Source organism: Triturus cristatus, chromosome 4_1 (assembly GCF_964204655.1).
Source record: "Triturus cristatus chromosome 4_1, aTriCri1.1, whole genome shotgun sequence".
Lineage (NCBI taxonomy): Eukaryota > Metazoa > Chordata > Amphibia > Caudata > Salamandridae > Triturus > Triturus cristatus.
In genome coordinates this window covers 1,335,164,359-1,335,187,077 of record NC_140585.1, presented here as the reverse complement: position 1 = coordinate 1,335,187,077, position 22,719 = coordinate 1,335,164,359, and the positions used below count along the sequence as shown (strand labels likewise).

The 22,719-nt window shown below is 39.4% G+C and overlaps 1 protein-coding gene across 1 annotated transcript in view; it reads right to left on the bottom strand.

Moving 5' to 3' along the window:
* Positions 1-2,085: 2,085 nt before the first annotated feature.
* The window catches only part of PRKAB2 (protein kinase AMP-activated non-catalytic subunit beta 2), a 383,829-nt gene continuing 363,195 nt past the window's right edge, over positions 2,086-22,719 (bottom strand). Inside the window, exon 8 of the mRNA XM_085654813.1 lies at positions 2,086-6,204. Within this exon, the coding sequence (XP_085510939.1) occupies positions 6,127-6,204 (78 nt within the window). The 3' untranslated portion in view covers positions 2,086-6,126. The remainder of the gene's footprint in view (positions 6,205-22,719) is intronic.

Below are 22,719 nucleotides of genomic sequence, written 5' to 3'. Positions count from 1 at the left end.
TATATCCAGATTCCTTTGCTTGTGGCTTCTTGATGGAATACTTTCTTTGATGGCCCAACAGGGCTAGGGCCAGCGAAGGAATTACTTTATAGAATCACTCTATTTAGAGTAAAACCTGGCTGTAAGGGACAGGAAAAAAATAATCACCCAGTCACTCTGGGAGAAAACTCCCAGATGTGGGACCATTAGCTTTTTTGTTTTTCAAAAACAAACTCACGCTTTGGAAAGCAAAAAAATTCAGAAAAGTTTGCTGGCCAGCCATTATGTATGACAGTACTGTCCTTCAAGCGTTTCGTGCACAGACAGGAACCGCCATGACAGCAGTTCCTGTCAATGTAGACAGTTGTCCACAGGGCCAACAGACAACTCGAAATTTGGCAGGTGGACGTCTCTCAAAATGGAGGAGGTATTGTCCTCTGCCATCCTGACAGAGTTAACGGCATTTATTAAACTCTAAATCAAGCCCATTGGTTTTCTTCCTTCTGTCATGGGATTGGAATGACGTCTCTTAAGTATACTGGGTTGGTCACTTCATAAGAGGTACCGTACAATTGTTTTTTTTTATAAAATCACCCTAAATATTAGATGGTTCTATGTCACTGGAATACAACATATCCATATCTGTCTTTTGATTCTGCAAATCATTGTCTTCAGGTGTTTTAGTCTGATTGGTTTAACTGAACTGAACCAGAATTGATAATTCAAGAATGCACAGGTTTACTGCAGAAAAAGAGGCACTCTGATAACCTGGAGCCTTTTAGTGATCCTGTATCGGGTCCTCGGACATTCCCATGGCTTTGTGAGCAAGAACGACCACATAGCTTTGGAAGAGTAAACAGATTTAACTAGCCTTGCAAAGGTTATAATCATTTTTTATTATTCTCCTCTACAGATAAACATAAAGGAATCGGAGCATTTATGGAGCATGAGACAGCTCCATTAAGGACTTCCCAAGTCACTAAGATTTGTCCCATGGTGTGATGGAGTGACATTCTGTGTCAACTCCAAAATTCCTTGGAACCATTCAAACATTTTGGACCTTTAGACCAATAAATTAGTACCTGTATCTAATCCAGTTGTGGCACTAAGGGCCTCGTGCCACAAAATCACAGGGTTTGTGACCACAAAAGTGCTTATTATTATATACAAAGCTATTTTTATGAGATGGAAAATTATCACAACTAGTAAAACTGCTTTTTCGATTGTTTCCAAATTGCAAATAAGAGGACTCATGAAAGGGGTTTCTTCCTTCCCCTATCCCATTCTGGAAGAAATCAATTGAGAATTTGGGACTGCAGTTGCTGTTGTAAACCATTGATGAGCCAATGGGCCCCGAGTTGGGGTGGTAATTAATATGCAGAGGGGTAGTGGTCATCTTTGGACTTTGTGAATCATGTTGGCAGCTTCAGGGGGCAGAGCTTTTCCAAAACCGAAAACCTTTTTTTTTTAAACCAGCACTGGTTCCTTTAAGGAACATGGGCTGCTTTGAAAAAACAAAATGTCTTATTTTGGAATGCAGTCACCAAGATGATGGTGTGCTGTACCTTGCAGGCCACCATCTCTATGATTACAGCCAATCAAAGAGGGTCACAAATTGGCACCTGCCTAATTTTATAAATTAGGCAGGTCATTCAGTAACCTCCTGCGATTCAATATTTTGTGAACTTGTCGAACAGTGCATATGTCAGTTTGCAAAATACTATTCCATTCACAAAACGCATGTGCAGATTTTGCAACCACTTTTTGCGAATGAAATATTTATACATCAGCACTCTAACTTTCATAAGGAGATGGGTGCCACTTGTGTTCACTCCTTGTTTCCAGTTCTACCTGGTGTAAGTACCTGTTAAAATGTTCATAATGCATAATGAAACAAAATGTAAGCTGTTCAGACAGCAGCAGAGTAAATAGTAAGTTCCTCTTCTATTTGCATGGCTACTCGTAAAGTTGTGCACTTCTATTTAGCTAGTCACAAGGTAAATAAATGACGTTTTTTTCCAAGGTTTCTGCAAGAAATGTAGCACGGTACTGATGCTATTTAGCCAGTTTCACAGTAAACATTGACATTTTTTCTGCGCATTTTTTATAAACTGCTATTTCACCATCAGCCACATAAATAATGACTTTTATTTTCTATTTTCATGGCTGCTGTCCTAATTGTACATATCTGCTGTTTTGCCAGCAGCTGGGTAATGAGTGAAGTGTTTTTGTTTGTTTGACTGCTGGCCAGGTAGTACAAAACCTTTGCTATTTAGCAAGTGGTCCCGAAAATAGAAAAGTTCCCTTGTTATCTGCACGGTATCCGGCCAAACAGTGCAAAATCTCTACTGTTTAGCCTACGGCCAGGACATTTTTCTGCTTTTTACATACCAGACAACAAAACAGTATAGGATTTCTACTATTTAGACAGTGGCTGGGTAAATAGTGAGGTTTTTCTGCTATTTCTAAATAATTTCTACTATTTAGCCGATGGCCAAGTAAATAGCAAAGAAAATGTACTATTTACCTGGTGGCCTTGTAAATAGCAGCTTCCAAACATTTCACATCTAAGCCATACCTTGGTCACCACTTCTAGCCAAGATGACAGGAATCCCAGAGGTGGTGCCCCTTTGGAGATTGGAAGAGGTTGGTGGTGGTACAATGACCTATAATGAATGATAATGACTTTTGTGGAAGTGGTAGACTTCCTTGTAGTGATGGCATGAATTACAGTGGTCACCAGATTTTCTAAGGAGGGAGCAGATTGGAAAAGAGATGAGAGTTGGCCTCGAAAGGGGAGCAGATAATCAAGGTCAAGGAATCAGATATTGCATATACTGGAAGCTGCATGGACCCGGTAGGGTTAAAAGTGTGAGCTAATTAATAATGCCATGCACAATGAAGAGTGAAAACGGACACTGGTTCATGAATGACAGCATAAGTGAAGCTGAGTAAACTGATAAAAGTGTCTAAGATTTGTGTGAAGAATTCCAAAGCCCTACAAAATGTTGTGACATAGCAGCCTTGTTGTGGAGGTTGAAACATTATCATCAACCAATATCCACCAACCAAGGGTATATAGTTGTATACACATTGGACAACATACAATCCTGCACCTGTATAGATCCTTTCAGGAAACAGCCCTATCAACTATCAGCATTAATACACACTATCCAGATTGAAATGAATTATTTTCTTTTAAGCAAAATAGAGGCAGTTATTTATGAAATCGTCAATAAAAAACATGAAGTGGATCCCTGCTAAGAAACTACAAAATAATTAGTGTACCATTCTCCCAATTTCATGGAGAAAAGAAAACCGACCTAAGACATACAACAATGTAGATCAAGTGAATCAATTCAAAATGTAAATAGACATTTTGAAAATACAACACATGGGAACATCTACTATCATATTACATTGTGGGGTCTTGCCCACCCCTCCAAGGTGAAAACAGAACACCAGAAATAAGCATTCACAAAACAAAAATCATCATGTGAATTCACGGAAAAGTCAATAGATTATCTTCAATAAGGGTATTACTTATAGCAGCAAAGTAGGTATGGCAACAATAATACTAATCACGGCACTATACAGCATGTTCCTGTGTTCAATTGAATCTCTATCATTTAGGGGATATATATAGATAACCTACGGGAAAGAGGTCGGGAGAGAAAGAGGGAGCAGGAGAGAGGGTATCAAAGGGGGAAGGAAAGAGCCTGTGAACCCCTTCGGAGGTAACTCTACCACACAAAAATGTAGATCAGGATGTACAGGACCTTTCTAATACCGCCAAGCAAGCACCCACATTAATTTGTATTTGTAACTTTTCCTGCATGTGTGACTCACCCCCTTTGGAACAGATCCAAAGGGAAAGCCAAGCATTTAACACTACACCATGAAAACACACTCCTAGGCAAGGTAGTTCTATGTGGGCAAGCCCACATCAGAAGATGTGTTCTGCATTTAAAAGTGTTGAGGACAAGTAGCTAGGAAATGGTCTCTATATAACAACATTTACCATAACCTAATAGCTGTTTAGTAGGGATATGCTGCTTAACTAGATAGATCCTGTTTGTAAGCAGGGCAGGAATCAGACTCTGGAACGTTAGATTTCATAAATAAAAAAGCCATAATAAATCCCTATCGCATCCCAGGTATTTGTGATAGAGATTTATTAAGGTTGTTATAAAACTTACTCTTGTCTGTTTTAGCTGAGTGGACTATGGGATTGGAGAAGGTAACAACTGCCTAAGGTTTTAAGGATTCTTGGTGTCTCGTGATAGGAGGATGCCTGCCATCTGTTTCAAGAATTCTTTGGAAGTGTAGACTGATATCTGTTTTAATGGTTTGTCTTGGGAATAGCAGGATATTGGCTCCTGAGCCCCTATTTTCACATTTGGAAGCATAATGTTCTAGGTATAGTTAGAAGAACAACTCTGACATACTAAATAGCTAACAATGCCCCAGTAATTGAGTTTCTCATGCACTTGTCATTATATGGTGCTTAGTTAATGTGTACAATTTATTTGTAAAATTTGGGTAGAAACGGTTAGTAGCTGCAAATGGAATATAGTAATTCTTGTACAAGCAATAGGTATCTTGCAATTCCCTAAGGCATCCAGCGAACCTTTACAGGACGTCTTCCAAAACGTGTGACTTGAAAGACCTAGCCTAAGTATGGCAGGATAAGTAGGATATTTTATTCTTTAGGCATTGTTATTTTACCCATGTTAATTTTCCCAATTATGTTTGAGAACTTAGCACATGTTTTCTGTTAACCGGTTATTGGGGAATATATCTGATGAAACATTGGGTTATCCCAGAGAATGAGCTACTTTCTGCCTTGAGCTTATTTTATAAACTATAATTCAGAACTTCGAAAACTAAATAAATCATGGGAGAGCAAAGAAACAAACTGAGATCTGTGTCTGGCATTTTAAATGCTAAAAGTAAGGAGAGGATGTTGTTTGGTAGAGGAGACCATTACAAGCTACAAGCGGGTCTAGGGAACAAGGTTGGGCTGCACTGTAGCCCAAGGCAATTGTCTGGTCCGTTGTTATTCATGCATGTGCTAAATATGGCCCCCTCATGACTGAGTGGAGCAAATTTCCACAGAGAGGGCCTGATTCACAAAGGTAAATTTACATTTTTGTGAAAGTTACAATTGTTTGCTATTCACAAAGGTATTTTATTAATAGTACCTTTACAACTACGGAGTCTCCGCACATAGAGATAGGACAGTTCTGCATTCTGCAGCACATATAGAAGGTGGAAAATGTCTCTGATCGTTGTTTTAGAGCAGGAAGGTGCCCCCTTCTGCACAAAAACAATCCTACTTGTAACACAGGCACCCGTGCACCAATGCACAAGGGTGCCTGAATTTGTGCTTGGCAGCCACAAGTGCCCCAGCGCAGAGAGAGCGAGAGCAAGAATGAGCCATATGTTAGTAAATATGGCACATTCCAACACTCTTCATTTGACAATGCGCAGCAAGTTGTCATGCTGTGTTGAGTTGCGTTGCACCATATGTTGATAAATCTGGGCATATGAGAGTATGCGCCAGTATCAGTGGCTTGTCTAATACATATTTCACTAATAAAAATCTAGCAACAAAATTAACTGCTTAAATATTCCCCAAAAAGATGCTGATATATAACAACTATGAGAAATATAATTGAGTAAGTGGGAGCCACACAAATATTTTTAAAATTACTATACTTCTTTGACCAGAAATAATGGGAAATGTGTATGAACCACAAAGAACAGATATGTTGCAATAGCATAAAAAGACATTCCACCTATTACCACCCTTCCAGACTATTTTAAAACACCATGTTTTGCGGCAGTGAAGTCTACAGAAAATCTAGTGGCTAGCAAGTGTAACTGCTGCTTTGAAACACATAATAAATAAGCTTTTAAATAAAGTATTTCATAAAAATATCTCAGGCACACAAGTTTCCAAACATTTCAATGAAAGGGCGTTGAAAGTGCTAAGATGTAATACTTCCTTTTTCACAGTTCATGAAGTTCTAATTTAAAGTCAATCTTCGCTTAGAATGTAAACCAGTGACATTATTTCTACAACCATGAGAACTTCATCTTTGTGCAGCGATGCATGAGGGTGGCTCCAAGATATGAACTGCCTTAAATTGGTTTATAGAGCAGAGTAGTGACATACTTCTTCTTGTACCGATGAGTAGCACTTAGGACCATCACACCATCCTTAAAGATAGGAAAAAAACACGTTAGTCTTCATCTGTAGAAGTTTACAAATTGTTTACAAATTATACTTACTACAAGTTCAGGCAATGTGCTGAAAGAGAATGTCAAGGCAAGACAGTAAAAGTACAGACTACGCAATAAGTAATGCCTTAAACTAACATGTCCCCTTTTTTAACCTCTCCCCCATTTCCTCTTTGAGTCTCCTCCTTTCTTACTTATCAAGTTTATTTATTTGTTTGATTAATTAAAATCTTACAAAAATAAAAAATAAAAAAAATGCCTAAAATATCACCAAGTAAAATAAAAACACTATATGCACAATTATTATCATGTCTTATACTAAAATACAATACACAGTATATTTTAGGATACAGTGAATAATTAATTCAAATGTTACTCCTCTAATTTGTTTCCAACAATGCATACAAATTTAACAAATGCAGAGTTCATGAACATATCTTTAGAGTTTAGGCATGCCATCAATGCTTGCCTACATGTCCTTACTCCACAGTCATTAAATAATCTCTTAAGGGTAATTTTTTTTTCAATTTCTAATTTGGGGCAAAGACATAATAAGTGTATAATGTTTTCTTGTCCGCATTTACATAACCAACATTCAGTGTTCTCTGCAGTGTTCTTCCATGTAGGTAAATGACATAAACCCGGCATTAAGCCAAAACGTGCTCTGATAAAGATTTGTTTATTTTTCTGTGACCATGATGTTTCAAGATATACTTGGACTTTTTTTTTCATAAATCCGTTTATAATTGGCCATGCATGTTTTCTTTTTACAAGTATATCTTTGTCTTTTATCAGCGACAGTTGATTAGTAAGTTTGTTAATTGTTTTTTTAAAACTGGCCTGGATAATAGTATTCTCCCAAATCGGTATTACACCAAATTCCTCCTTCGCTTTATTTAGATAAGAACAGGCCTGCAGTTTCCTATTGTTTTTGACTTCTTGCCATAATAGCTGGGACATTTGGTTTTCTTGATCGTTTTTTATTCGGTTTCACACTTTAAGAGCTTGTCCCTTTCTTGAATATAGCTGGTTATTTATCCCAAATTCCAGCCTCATGTGTTATTTGGCAGTCAGAACAAGATTTTATACATTTTTGCAACTGCGTTATTAATAATCTCCGCATCTCTCCTGCTTAATACCTCACAGTCGTATGTCAGGGTAGGTAATAATTTTGCCGAAATGATCTTTAGCAAAGGACGATAAGACAAGTTACTTAATGATTTCTGAATAATCATGAATGCTGCAACCAAAGTATTATCTTTTCTTGTAATATCTTTTTTTTGCGGAAAGAAATTCCTACTTTCATTAAATATAACTCCCAGATACCGGTAGGAATCAACCTGGTCTAATCGAGTTTCTTCCAACATCCATTTGTATTTATTTTGAAGTCTTCTTTTTTTGTAACTACCATTACTTTGGTCTCTATTTCATTTATTACCATATCATTTTCTTTTGCGTACAGTGTTATACGATCGATTAACCTCTGCAACCCAACTTTAGTTTGACTTAAAAGTATAACATCATCTGTGTACAACAGATTAGATAGTTGCTTATCTGCTAACCTAGGCGGATGTGCATTTACTTCATTCAATGCGGTAGAGAGATCTGCTAAAAATAAATTAAAAAGCAGTGGGGCAAGGACGCACCCCTGTTTTAATCCTCCAGCCATAGGTATTTCATTAGTTAGTGTTCGGCCATCCCCAATTCTCACCCTGATCCAATTGTCAGAGTACAATAGTTGTATCATTTTTAATAGTGAGTTTGGAATTCCATTGGTCTTTGAGTTTTATCCACAGACGGTGCCTATTCACACAATCGAAGGCCGATTTAAAATCAACAAAACAAAAATACAAGGGCTGTTTAGTTAAAAGTGCCTTGTCCATTAACATCGATAAGATCAGTATATTTGTAGAGGTTCCTAAACCTTTGATAAAGCCAGTTTGATTTGGGGGCAATATCCATTTATCCTTTACCCAGTCTGTTAAGCTTGATAATAAAAGCCCTGCAAAGAGTTTTGCGTCAGTATCTTGGAGGGTAATCAAACAATAGTTCTACGGTAATTGCCAATTTCCTTTCTTAAAGATAGGAGATATTAATGACCCTCTCCACGATTTCGGAATCAGCCCAGTTTGTATGGCTTTGTTGAAAACCTTTGTTAAATATATAGCCCAAAAGTCTGGATCTTCCTTCTAGAGAGCAGATGGGATGCCATTAGGTCCTGGTGCTCCGTCTTTTTGCTTCATTATTAATTTAACGACTTGGGCTTCTGTAATATAGATTTCAGCATCACATTCTAGGTCACTTTTAATCATCATTGTCTGCTTGGCTTCCTCAATATTTGCTTTGGTAACAGGGTTTAGGATTTTTATAAGAAATGCAAACCATTCATCTTCAATTAAGGCGGATGCTACCACAGATTTATATTTGGCCTGGTTAGGCTATTAATCACTTTCCAGAACTCCCTTGAGTTCGTTTGATTACAAGCATAGAAGATATTTGTCCATAATTCCTGCCGGACTTTATTTTTTTGTTAGAAATTAGTTTCCTCAAATTATTAATGCCATTTTTTAGTTTTATTTGGATATCTTCATTATTTGGGAGCTTAATTCGCTGTTTCCTAGTCTATTACGGGTCTGCCTGATTTTTTTGATAGTATGTGGGAGGCTGATCTTGGAATCCCTTTGTTCCATTTGAGTCATTTGTTTTTTCCGTACCCGAAAAGAGGTATCATACGGCTTAACTATTTTCTGTGTAAAGTTTTCCCATTGGTCAATTGCAGACCGCATGATGTTATCTTTGAAATATTTTTTAATTAGTTCTTGTGCCTTTTCCTTCATTTCATCCATATTATTTGTTATCCATATAAGTTTTCTATAATTGGTAGTACAAGTCTGACCTTGCGTTGTCAAATAATGTTGATGTTTCGAGCATGTCAATTTTATTTGGAATATTTGTTGGCTATGGTCGCTATCAAATACCTTCCTTAATTGGTAGGAAACAATTTTGTTAAAGATATTTAGAGATACCATTGTATAGTCTATTCTTGGCATAAACTTATGTGACTGAAATGACCAAGCAGGGAGTGTATCTGTTTCAAATCTACCGTTTAATATTCTTAGTCCCAATGCTTCCACGTCCATCAGGAAGTTTCTCCCAATTAGATTTTGTTCAGCATTTATCATGGGATCCAATATTTGTTCTGGAATTGCTCATTGCTGATTTTGGGATAGTATAAAATTGTCCCGTATGACATGTATTAACAGGTTTATGTTAAAATCGCCTGTAACAATACAATCGGCAGACGGTTCTTCTATTATTTGGTCCAATAAGAAGATAGTAAGAGCAGCACACATAGACTTCCTTGAGGTCTGCTTAGGTGGATTATATATATCTTAATTAATATTAGAATGTTTAATTTTTTTCCTCACTTGTTAGATATTTCAACTTTACGGCTTGGAAGTTAGAGTTATTCGTGACTAGCTGCCCATGTTCAACTTTCAAGTCAATCAGTATAAATATTGCTAGGCCCCCACACGGTCGTCCAAATTTAGGATGTTTAATTGCAGGCACAAAGTATCCTTTGTATCTTTGTAATAAAAATTGTCAATTTCCCATGTTTCCTGCAATAATATATTTTGAAAGATATTAGATAATGTATCTATTTGGGCATTTTTCATCTTTTTACATAAACCATTTATGTTCCATGAGCATATTGCTATTGTTAAAGTGTCCGTATTCAGTTCTTCTGTTTTATATTGTGCTCTATTCTGGCATTGTTTGTTGTTACCGTGTAATGCTGTCAGAATCCATTTTTCGTTTATTCCTTTTATTTTCCCAACTTTTATTTCATCCGTGGACTTTTCGTCATCACAGTATATTTTACCCAGGGGACTTTCTTTTATAAATGGAGTTGGATAAACCTTTGGAGCTGGTTGGCTAATTTTTATCCCCCAACTACGAAAGATTTCTTGTTCCTGCAGGATTTGACCCACTATGGAATCAGTATTTACAGTTAGCAATGTTATTGGTTGTCTGCCTTCAAGATTCTGTAAAAATCTTACACATTCAATATCTTCTGTTGTCACTTTTTCTAGTGATGGTATTGATTTCAACAGCCGAAGTATATTTCCTCTATTTAAAGTATCATGGTTGCCACGTGAGTCATATAATGGTATAAGAGTAATTTGGGCAGACCTTTTAGGAGACAACACTTCTCTCTTTTTTTCCTCACAAGTTTGGTGTTCCTTACATATAATTTGTTTATCTTGACCATTTCTTATAATAACTAGGTCATCCCTTATAAGTTTATGCCTCATATTCTCGATCGTTTCTTTTGATATCCTGGGAGTTATTCTCATTTTCCTCTATCCGTTGTTTTTGTGCAACTAGATTACCTTTTTGTTGTGCCAAATTCCAGCCTACATACCTTTGTTCTTCATTTTGGCTAGTTAGTGAGGTTTTATAATGAAGGGAGGTTAAGGATATCGTTTTTTTAATCGGGTTGCTTTGAATATCACACATAATTTCATTTGTTAATACACAACCATTTCCTTTTAGCCCATGTTTTTCTTCTTTATCTTTAGCTTTCTTCCCCTCTAGGTTTACTACGTCAGCTTGTCGATCAATATTGTCCGCTAATATAATCGTATTGATCGGGAATGGTTTTAGATCTGCAGGGTGTTTCCCAGGCTTTATAAATATATCATAGTATCTTTTATTTTTTTCCAATAATTTTGCAGACTGACTCTCGGATACATTACTTTCTTGTTTACCTATTTTCTTTTGTTTATTTCCCTCTTTTGTCATATCTGAGGTGTTTCAGATTATAGGAATATGTTTTTACTGCATTTTCCCTTTTTGCCTTATTTCTTGCTTTACGTAATTTTTTCCTTTGTCTCTTTGTAATTTCAAAGGCTATTAGATCTTCATTATCCTTTCCTTCTTCACTCAACTGTATTGGGAAATCAAGCAGTATTTCTTAACTTTTTAACCTATTTGTTTCTTGTTGTGTCCTCTGCATTATTTCTAAGTTAGGTTTAGTCACGACATTAGAATCTATTATGTCACCAATTTGCTTCATTTTTTCTTCTTCTACAGAAGCAGATGGATATTTGTCAGAGTAACACATCTCCTCTTTTTGATCTTCATGTTTTTTACGAACGATGTCTTTAACATCTTCCAATATGGTGGTTACTTCATCCGGTATAGTTGCAAGTTTGTTAGTTATAGGTGCGCATGTACAATCAAAAATAATTTGAGGCTGCTTCTTTTTGAGCTTTGATTATTAGATTGTTTAACTCAGCTAATTTATGATCGATTCCGGCGACTGCATTGGCCATGACTCCAAGTATTTCAATTTGAGTATCCATTTTATTCGACTGATATGTCAGTGCTTCTAGAGTTAGTGTTGAAGTTTGATAAAATATATCCCATTCGGGATTGCCTACATTTTTAGCATTTTGATCAATGTGTGTTTCATTATTTCTAATGGGAAGGTAGTGTCAGCCTGACTATTTTCTTGATTTTTTATTAGAATTTTTGATTTAACTGAGTTATTATGTTTACCGGTGTATTCAGTTTTAAATATCACTTGCTCATTGCTTCCCATATTTTTTTCCTTGATAATCATTGTTTTTAGCTGGTTAGGAATGTCACAATCTTGATTTTCATGACTCAATTCCATATTTCTTTCTCCACTCTTTCCTATTGGCATAGTTGTCACTAATGCAGAATTCATTATATCAATATTTCGTATTTGCTTTTCTTGTATGACTTTGTCGTCATTTTTTAATATGTGCTCGTGATTTAGTGACTTACTATGTAATGTGTAGATTTTAGCTAGTTCACTTTTTTTCCTTATTTCGACTTAAATTTCTAGTGGTAATGGAACCCCTGCAGTCATTGGGCTCATAGACTTATCGACTTGTGATAGATCTTTTATTATTATTATTAAATTTATAAAGCGCGACAGCTACTTCCAACGGAAGTGTCCCGGCGCTAACGTCCTACAAGCACAAGGGCAGAGCGGAGATAGGCATACGCCAATCTCTAAGTTAGACTGAACAGCCAAGTCTTTAAGGCCTTTCTAAACGGGAGTTCCTTATCAATCAGTCTAAGATCATTAGGTAGAGAGTTCCATAGCCTGGTCGTTTTCACAGAAAACGCCCGTCCACCTATCCTCGACTTTCTGAACTTCGGCGTAATCAGAAGATTTTGACTGCAGGATCTAAGAGTTCTTTGTGGAAGATATTTCTGCAGTTTCTGTTCCAGATAGCGGGGGCCCACTCCTCTAGTTGCTTTATGGGCTAGCACGATAGCTTTAAACTGCACTCTTTTCCCTACCGGCAACCAATGAAGGCTTTTCAAGTGAGGTGAGATGTGATAACGGAGAGGCACATTCCTCAAAAGTCTGGCCGCAGCGTTTTGAATACGCTGCAGTCTCCTCATCAGGTAATCCGGGAGGCCAATATACAAACTATTAGCATAATCAAGTTGGGAGGTGATAAGGGCATGCACCACTGCCTTCCTGCAGTTCATAGGAAGGAAATGTAAAAATCTCCGTAATTTCTTCAGTCTCTAAAAACACGTAGAGGAGATATGCGTGATTTGTGCCTTGCCTGACAGTAACGAGTCAAACCTGACCCCTAGGTTCTTTGTCACTGTTACCGGTATCGGAGGCGGATTCAATTCTACTGTCCACCACAGTTCCGTCAGTGGAGGTGTAGGTTGATTGAAAAATAGGACCTCAGTCTTATCAGTATTTAATTTAAGACAGTTTCCAGTCATCCAGGTAGAGATATTTAGTAGGCATTGTTTAAAATTATTAGTAAAAGCTGTGTCATCCTCTTCCTTAAAAGAGAAAATTAGCTGTGTGTCGTCTGCATAAGAGACGACTCGCACACCCCATTTCTCAACGATTTCAGCAAGGGGCGCAAGATAGACATTAAAGAGTGTCGGACTAAGTGCCGAGCCCTGTGGCACCCCCTGCGCCAAAGGTCTAGAGGTAAAGACATGTGGATGGAGAACCACCTATTGAGACCTGTTTTTCAAGAAGGATTGAAACCATTTCAACACGGACCCCGTCACTCCAATGCCGAGTAATCTATTTAGGAGGATCTTATGGGAGACCGTGTCAAACGCTGCTGATAAATCCAATAGTACCAGCATTGCACAGCTACCCTGATCCAGGGTCTCACGGATGGACTCAGAAACTTCCAGTAGGGCAGTTTCCGTGCTATAGCCAGCCCTAAATCCTGATTGAGAGTCATGTAAATGATTGTTAGATTCAAGGAAGTCCGAGAGTTGTCTCTGGACTTCCTTTTCCTTTTGAGGGGGCTGGCAGTAGGGATATAGGCCTAAAATGTTTCAGTTCCGAGGGGTCTGCATCCTCTTTTTTAAGAATAGGGCGGACTAATGCCTTTTTCCAATCGGAAGGGAAAATACCAGTCTCCAAGGAGGTATTCCATAGCGCATTCAAAGTATCATTCAAAAGAGGAGCTAAGAGTTTAAAAATTCTGGCCGGGCAGGGGTCGAGGGGAGAGCCAGACTTGATTTTCAGAAGTTCTATCAGAGAGGCATCCTTCTCAAATCTGTGAAAGGTTGACCAGTTATCTACTGTACTGATCGGATGAATCTCCTGATTTTCAGTTGAAGGAAAGGAGGAGTAGATGGTCATAATTTTATCCTGAAAGAAGGCGGCCAGTTCCTCACAGAGATTCAGAGAGGGTGAGATAGTACTCTTTAAGGCCTGAGGTTTCAGAAAGCCCTCTACTATCCTGAAAATCTCTCTGGATGGATTGTCCGCATTCAGAATTTGTTTGGCCATATACTCTCTCATCACCTTACGTTTAAGTGCATGGAATTCTTTAAGGGCTGCCTTATATACCACTTTAGCAGTGAGTTCATAATTCTTCCTCCAGACTCGCTCGAGTCTCTTACATCGGCTCTTTCCGTTACGGAGCTCCGTATTAAACCATGGTGCTGATGGTTTATTCCTAACCACCTTGCATGGTTTAATAGGGGCCGATTTATCTAAGGCTGCCGTAATGCATGCATTCACAAGAGAAGTATCCAGATTAGGGTTCCCAGACAATATGGGGGTGGTGATATGTAGTTCATCTCTCATAGATTGAGGGGTGATTTTCTTCCAGTTTCTCCTGTATTCTGTCACAGGTCTGTTGAGGTTGCACTCGTGTTTCTGACTCAGCCTAAACTGGACCATTACATGGTCAGACCAAGTAACGGGAAACAATTCCATCTCTAAAAGGGGATCACTGGTAAAGACAAGGTCTAAGATATGGCCAGCAGAATGGGTGGGGGACCATACTTTTTGCGCTAAATTCAGACTCTTTAGGGAGTCTTCTAATTGACTGGCTAAAGGACAGCTAGCATTGTCCATATGAATATTGAAATCACCCAACACGGTGAAGTTAGAATAGCGTAAGGACATGTTAGCAATACAGTCAAATAGCGCCGTCCAGTAGGAGGCCAATGTATTCGGGGGTCTGTAAACCAATAATCCTGCCATTGAAGATGTGAAGGAAAATTTAATATGAAAGGCCATGGCTTCAATAGGTCCCAAGCCTTCAATTTTCATGTGAGTCACATCCCATTCTTCTCTTAGAATTATAGCAATCCCTCCACCTAATCTATTGTCTGGCCTGTTTACATAGATCAATCTATAGCCTGTCGGGACCGCTAAATAGATATCTGGGTTCGAACATTCTCTCAGCCACGTTTCTGTCAGGAATAGTAGGTCCCACTCGTGAATCTCCAGTAGTAGCCAAATGTCCAAAGCGTGTTTAGGGAGGGATCTACAATTAATCATGCCGGCCTTGATCGACTGGCCGTGCCTCGGATGTTGTGAGGGACCATCACGGGGCCTTAACACCTCTCTTTCGTGGGTCATAACCTCCCTCCCACCACAACTCTTTAGCTCATACTCACAGGACCCACAGTGAAACCCAGCATATCCTCTGCCTATACATGGTGTAGTGTCAGGAGAAAAACACATAGGCGCGACGCAGTGAGGCTGTGAGAGTGCAAACAGTTGGTCCCTAGTCCAGGACGTAATCCGTTGGGGAGGGAGTTGGGCAGCGTTCCTGGCACTAGGCACGGGCCGAGCGCGGACGGGCGCAGACGGGCTTGCCTTAGGCGCGCCAGCGGCGCGCCCGCTGCGCGCGTCCGCTGCACGACCGCGCCAGTGCCACAGAAATAGTATCCTGTCACAACTAGACCGCCCACGAGACTTCCCACCAAAATGGCCACCGCAGATTGTAGGAGCCCGATGTCACAGGAAGAGCGCCTGTACAGGACTGAGAGAGGGTGCGAGTAAGTAGCAGCAATATTATTTGACTAAAAAGGCTCAGAAACTAACAGTCACAGACTGATGTACAAAAAGCAATAGTGCATGTCGCAGTTAAAATATTAAAACACAAGTTATAACAAGCAGTCACCAGGTAACAAGCGATTCAAACACAGGAGTATAACGCAGTCCTGCTCTCGACTCAAGCCTCAAGAGCGAGTGGACGCTGCGCGATCGCGCCAGTGCCACAGAAATAGTATCCTGTCACAACTAGACCGCCCACGAGACTTCCCACTAAAATGGCCACCGCAGATTGTAGGAGCCCGATGTCACAGGAAGAGCGCCTGTACAGGACTGAGAGAGGGTGCGAGTAAGTAGCAGCAATATTATTTGACTAAAAAGGCTCAGAAACTAACAGTCACAGACTGATGTGCAAAAAGCAATAGTGCATGTCGCAGTTAAAATATTAAAACACAAGTTATAACAAGCAGTCACCAGGTAACAAGCCATTCAAACACAGGAGTATAACGCAGCCCTGCTCTCGGCTCAAGCCTCAAGAGCGAGTGGACCAAGATCTTTTGTTGGTGTTTCCATCCCATTCTTAACCATATCCGTCTTTTCTGTTTGAGATATAAATACTGGGTTTTGTCATTCCAAATCCACCCTGTGTTCCAATATTTGGCCCTCTAGATCCAATATCTGGCCCTCTAGATCCTTATTTTGTGTATTGCTAACATAGTCCCACTCCCACTCTGAACCAACTGCTAGTATATTTTTTTCCAATATGTTAGTTGGTTTAATTGGAGTTTGTAACTGTTTTTTTTTCTACATCCGATTCCATTGACATTAACGTTCCTGTTGGATCTTTCATAAAATAAAATTTCTGTGGTATTTTTGTAGATTTTTCAAACATCTATGCTATTGGTGAAATTAAAGTTTGATTTTCTCCCTTTATCTGTGCTTTAGCTTTTTTTAACACTTTAGGTACTTGCGTTTTACGTGCTCGTCTTGTAGGAGGGCCCAGTGTTCTTTCCTTCCCTGAGCGCATTCCCAATGTCTACGTAGTTTACGCGTATTGAGGTCAGTTATATCTTAGTACTTTATACTTTGCACCACTGGTATGTTGCGTGTGTATCACAATTTAATTGATAAATATATCCCAAGAGGGATGATACTGAGGTGTTCTTGGAGAGAATACTTGAGTTTCAAACAGCGCAGCACCCTCCGTGTTCTCCAAGTTCAACTACGACTAAGACTTTTCAAATTTCCATTTTTTCAGTTTCAGCTTTCAATTTCCCATGTTGTACAAGTAAAGCATACGTTAAACTTTATTTTGCGCAGCTTATTTACAATTCCTTTTTGCACAGCTCTCACTCAATTTACCCCACGACCCCTGAACCACACCACAAGCCACACCGCAAACCGCACTACAAGCTGTGTTTCGTCTCAAACTCACTGGGGGACAGCCTAGCCACTTCCGCAAGGGCAAGGGGGCCGGGGGGCCGGGGGGGGAGGAGCAATAGGAGTTAAATAGAGTCCAACGTTTCAACTCCTGCCTCAGAAGCTTTGTTGTTTTGCAGTGTTGAAAAAAGAAAAAAACGTCCAGGTTGTCTTGCAAATAATTAGTGACGTCCCCTGTGTGCTGAGAGGGTCTGGTGGAGGTCCAACAGTTTTGCAACAGTTTTCTGTAATATACTTTTGCGTAGCTCCCTGCTCCCACTGTCCCACTGTCCCACTGTCACATTAAATAAGTGAATTACGGCCCCCCTTCTTAAAAAAAGGATTGAAGTTCTTGACTGTGTTTAGCAGTCCCGTGCAGTGCGTTCTTCAACAGCACCACCACGATCAATACACACTGAGGCCCCCTACCGTGCAGAGCATCTCGCGGCTCTCAGTGACGAACGAACCGTTCTGCTCCTGCCGCTCCCGCTGCTCCTGCCGTAGCCTCGTCACGGCAGGCGGCTTCGTTGGCAGTTGGGAGTCTTATCTGGAGTCTTGTGTTCCCGCGTCTCCTGTGGCTCGCGGTGGCCCCCTGAGAAGCACAGTAACTCCTCCGCCGTAGCTCCTCTGTCTGCCCGCACACAGCCTGGACCGCCTCCGTGCCTCAGTGTCAGCATCTGACGTCACTTCCCGTACAATCTCGCCTGTGCAGTCACAGAACCCAAAAATCAGCAGCAGGCTGCTTGTTGATCACCACGGCCTATCACTGTCCTACACATAGCTACCCTCAGGTTTTGTTGATTCTTTCTAAGTGTTTTTACTTTATTGATGCATTTTTCTTGTTCTATGTATTTCTTGAGGTAAGAGTCTCATGTTCTTATTTGTTCTTTTACTGATCTATCTCCAGGGTACAGTAGCTATACAAATGAAATCATAAATAAAGCTTGATGGCTAACATTCCCAATGACAGCGATTCCATAAGTGACATGTATTAGATAAGTTAAAAATCTATGTATTATTTATCTGTTCATGTATTGAATAGACTAATTGAGGAAGTGTGAAAATTAAAACATTTTAAACACAGTAATTCAAAATATTTAGGCATATGTGTGCACTAAGTAGAAGTGGGTAAAAGAAAAAACTACTTTCAAGAATTATTAAATGGGGCCAGAGCACAAAATGTTTATGTCTAGAGCTTTTTAATGTCTTTGGTTTTAAGTTAAGAACAAATTATGAAGCAAGGTTTGGTGGTGATAACGTGCAGCAAGAATGACTGTGCATATTTGTTGTGTGTTGTGAATTTTGTTATGGTGGTGATGTTTTCGGCTGGGTATTCTGGCAAAATACTGCATTAAAAATACTGTGAGACATGAATATCATTGCAAAAATATTGTGATGTAAAAATATTGTCAATATTAATATTGCAGGATTTCGCTTTATACAGGTTTTTTTATTATTGTTGTTTAGTAATATTCTTATTTAAAAATTTTGTACGATATAATATAGCTCTTTAATTTGTATATGTTTTTTGTTATTTTTTAAATTAGTTTACATTTTTAGAAGCAGGATGTGTGGTTTATAGGGTGGAATTAATTTGTTGTTTATAAAGTTAAAAACAATGTTTGCAGTTTGTGATGTATATTTAAATGTTTATATTTTTTATGTAATGTAACATTAAAATTTGTATATACTGTTGATTTTGATGTATTCTTATACATTTTTAAAATGCTTTAGGGGCAGGATGTAGGGTTTAAGGGGTATTTGGGTATGAGTATTTAAACATGTTTTTAAATGTTCTTCTTGAATTTTAAACTTAGATGTTTTGTACTTTTCAAATATTTCTTTTATACTTTCAATGTAGTGTTAATTTCGCTTTTAACTTAAATATTGGTTAATCAGCGGATATTTATTAAAGTTTTAACATTTTATAATAATATTTATCTTTAAAGTTTGATCCAGTATTTCTTTTTTTTATTGGTTGATTATATTTGTTTTCCGTAGGTATTAATTTTAATGTAAATTAAATTTTATATAAATTTTAAAAAAACAATTTAGTATATATTTTGATTTTTACTTGTAGTTTTTAGCTGTTTATGCAAGTGGGTAATTAGTAAATTTGTATTTATTTATTCTATGTATAATTTTTTGGAAATATTGACATTTTTTATTTAAGTATGTTATTTATTAATTTCTGTTCATAAATGTTTTTCAATGTAATTGATTTTTAACTATTGCAAGTGGCTTTTTTTAAGTTGCTTTGGGTACAGCATGCAATTTTTTTATAGTATATTATTTCTATGAATATGTTTTGTATTGGAGTGAAAATATTTTATTTATATTTTATAAAGTTTAGGTATTGCACAAACATTGATTGAAGTGGGAATAGTAAATTTACCTCATTTAAAGTCCAGCGCTTTCCTCAATGTATCTTAGATTGAAGTGGGAATAGTAAATCTACCCCCCTCAAAGCCCTATATTTCCCCAGAAGTGTACACCCTCTAAAGTCTAAATTATACCATAATATATTTTAGTTTGGAGAGGGAACGTTTAATTTACACCTTAGTTATTTCAACACTTGGTTTACTGTGGTTAACGTTTGTTGGAAAGACAGATTGTTACTTTTATACTTTGTTGTTTGTATTTCTATAGTGGAAAGTAGTGTTTATGTGTGAATGTAAAATTTTTAATATTTTTTTTTTTTTACATTTTAGGTTATCAAGTAAAAACTCAAGAATGACTCACTGTTTCTGTAAGGTAGAATAGAATGTACCTGTTCTATTAACAGTTTATTTTATTGTTCATTGTTTTTATTCATATTTTGACTTGTTGAGGCACTGTTTTTATGTGCTGTATCATTTTCCCTGTCCTGCAGTGTTAGGCAGACTGGTGGGCGAGCTGCCATCTTGAGAGTAAAATATTGTAACCTCCTGGTGTGCTCTAGTTTTATGGCCTCACAGCCCTGTGGAAGGGTTTGCACACTATAAATACAGCATCAGGTGTTCGCACCACCAGTGCACCGAAGGCATGCCAAAGGCAAGCCCGCTGTGCCCATCTGCGCCCGAATGGGTCAAGGGGCCTGGAACTCTGGCTGTTTTCTACTAAATTTGCATTGTCGCTGGGACTACTCGAGGTTCGCACTATCTGAAGGGAGGCAATTATTCTCCAGTAAGTGCCAACAATGTGTGTGCCCTTTGGAAAGGGAACTATGTTGTGCCTTTTGTAATTTTTCTCTTAATTCAGGAAATGAAGTGAATGGGCTGGTCCAGGCTGCCCTAGGCTCAACCTCTCCTCTGGGTTTAGTCCGCTTTTTGAGTTCAAACTGTTGTTCGCTGGCAAAACATATTTGGAGCTTTGTAATATTATCCTTGATTACGATGTTTATATTGTTTTCCTAACAGAGACTTGAATGCTATATTGTTGCCCGATATTGTTCAAGCACAGCCTGCTAGCTATGGTATCATTACATGCAATCATCAGGGCAAATCTGAGGGCGAGCTCGCAATTATATTCAAGTCATCTTTTAGCTGTCTAAATGAAAAACTGGATATCTCTGAATGTGAAGCATTGTCCTTCTTGTTGAAATGTTCAATTGTTTTACCTTATCACGACTCCTTGCATATAGACCGTGTGGGCCAGCTGCTAAGTAGATTTCCTCAGTGTCAGATGTTATCTCTTCAAACATTATTAAGTTCTCATCTTTACTTTTCCTAGTGATGCCAATAATAATTTGGACTATTCACTTTGCCCTTTGACATCTTAATTTGTTGAAGATCTACAGTGCTTGGGCTAGTTCATTTAGTACAGGGCCACACGCATGTAACTGGACACACTCTAGATCTCATTTGTTCTAACTTATCAATTCTGGAGGTCGAGCTGCCCATTCCCTTGCCGTCCAAGGATCAGTTTCCTGTCGTGGCCAAGTTAGTGATCAAGTGCCTCTTTTTGTCATGGTCACCTCTATTTTTTGTTCACCAATACTGATGTTTTCGACTAGAAGTGCACTGGAAGCTTGCTAAAAAGGCTTCAGTGCCAATGCTCGTTACTCTATAAGGTAAACTGATACAACTGTGATACATCTGGCACACACTGTAGCACCCTGGTAAGTCCCTAGCAAATGGTACCCCTGGTACCAATGGCAGAGGTACCACAGAGGGTCCTTTTAGGGCTGCAGCATGTCTTATGCCACCCTAAGGGACCCTACTGCAAATTGCATGCAGTCTGCCATCTCAGGCTACGTGCCAAGGTGAAAACCATGGTGAAAACATGACATGGCACACACCCCGGTGTGCCATGCCCAAGTCACTGCATATTATATATGTTAGTCACCCCTACAGCCGGACTTACAGCCCTAAGGCAGGGTGCATTATATCTTATGTGATGACATAGCTGCATGATAAGATATGCCCCTGTGATGTCTAGTCCACATTACCAGATATTGCAGGGGAGCAGGGAAGCCATATTAAGGTATGTACTGGGCACTGGTCATTAAGAGTTACCCAGCTACATATTGGCTTCAATGAAACCAATGGTGTTTGGTATCCAACACCAGGTCTTAATAAATTCATACTGATTCCAGTATTGGATTTATTATGACATGCACCCAGAGGGCACCCTAGAGGTGCCCCTGAGACCTACTAGTCGTCTAGTGTTCTGGCTGACTGTTCCTGCCCAGCCTGCTACCACAGACACATTTCGGACCCCCAGGTTTGAGGGGCCATGCTCTCAGTAGGCCAGGAATAATGCCTGCTCTGGCAGGAGGTGTTATCACCTCCTCCAAAGAGAAGGCTAGTAGCTCTGCATATCAAGGCCAGAAGCTTCAAAGCCTCTGCTGCCCTTGATGTGCAACCCCGGATTCCTCCAGACTTGAGGAATGCCAACTCCTGCTCGAGGACTATTTGGCACCTGGACAGACAGGAAATTAGGTATGCAGTAGGCGTATTGCACACACAGGCTAGTCATATCCCTGAGGTGGGCTACCTGTTGGACTCCCCAAAGGAAGAGTTCCACTATCTTGTTTTTGGTAGAACTAGGATCTCTGGGATAGGCCCATTCTTCATAGGAAGTGATCATATAGGGGGTATAGTGACCCCAAGGGTAAGTAGCCCATTGGCTACTACCCTTCACTCCCTTTAACACCTCTAAATCTAGTATTTAGGGGAGCCAGCAGCCAAGACTTATTGGCGGTCCGATCCAGACACTGACCCCACAAAGACCGAGAGGGATATCAGCACTGCAGAGGGAAGCACAGAGAGAGGTCCAGCTGCCATGTTTTGTTCCCTTCTCCAGGTCACCCCTCGAAGTCAGAGTTTCTGACCCCCACAGTCCGACACCTCAAAGCACCTCTGCACCCGAGCCTCACAGTTCAAATCCACATGAACCAACGGTACCTACAGGGTCCTGACCCCGTTAAAAGCTGAGCCCCCCCTTTGGGCTTAGCCAGACTGGTACCCTAGTCCTCACCCTCAGCCACTTTTGCAGGAGACTGATAACCGTGAGAGCCTCCCACAGCGCGATCTCGCTGGATAAAGCAACACTGCACATGAGCCACCCAGCGCAAGTACAGATGAACCAACGGTGTCCGTGGGACACAAAGATGCTTGAGACTTGAGCCCCCCCTTTGGGTTCAACTGGACTGGTCCGCCCGCCCCCACTTGCAGCATCCTTCTTACAGGTACTTTTCCCATTGACCTAAAAGAGTTACCTGACACCGAAAAGCTCCTCTGCACCGGGAGGCCCCAGAGCCTACTGAG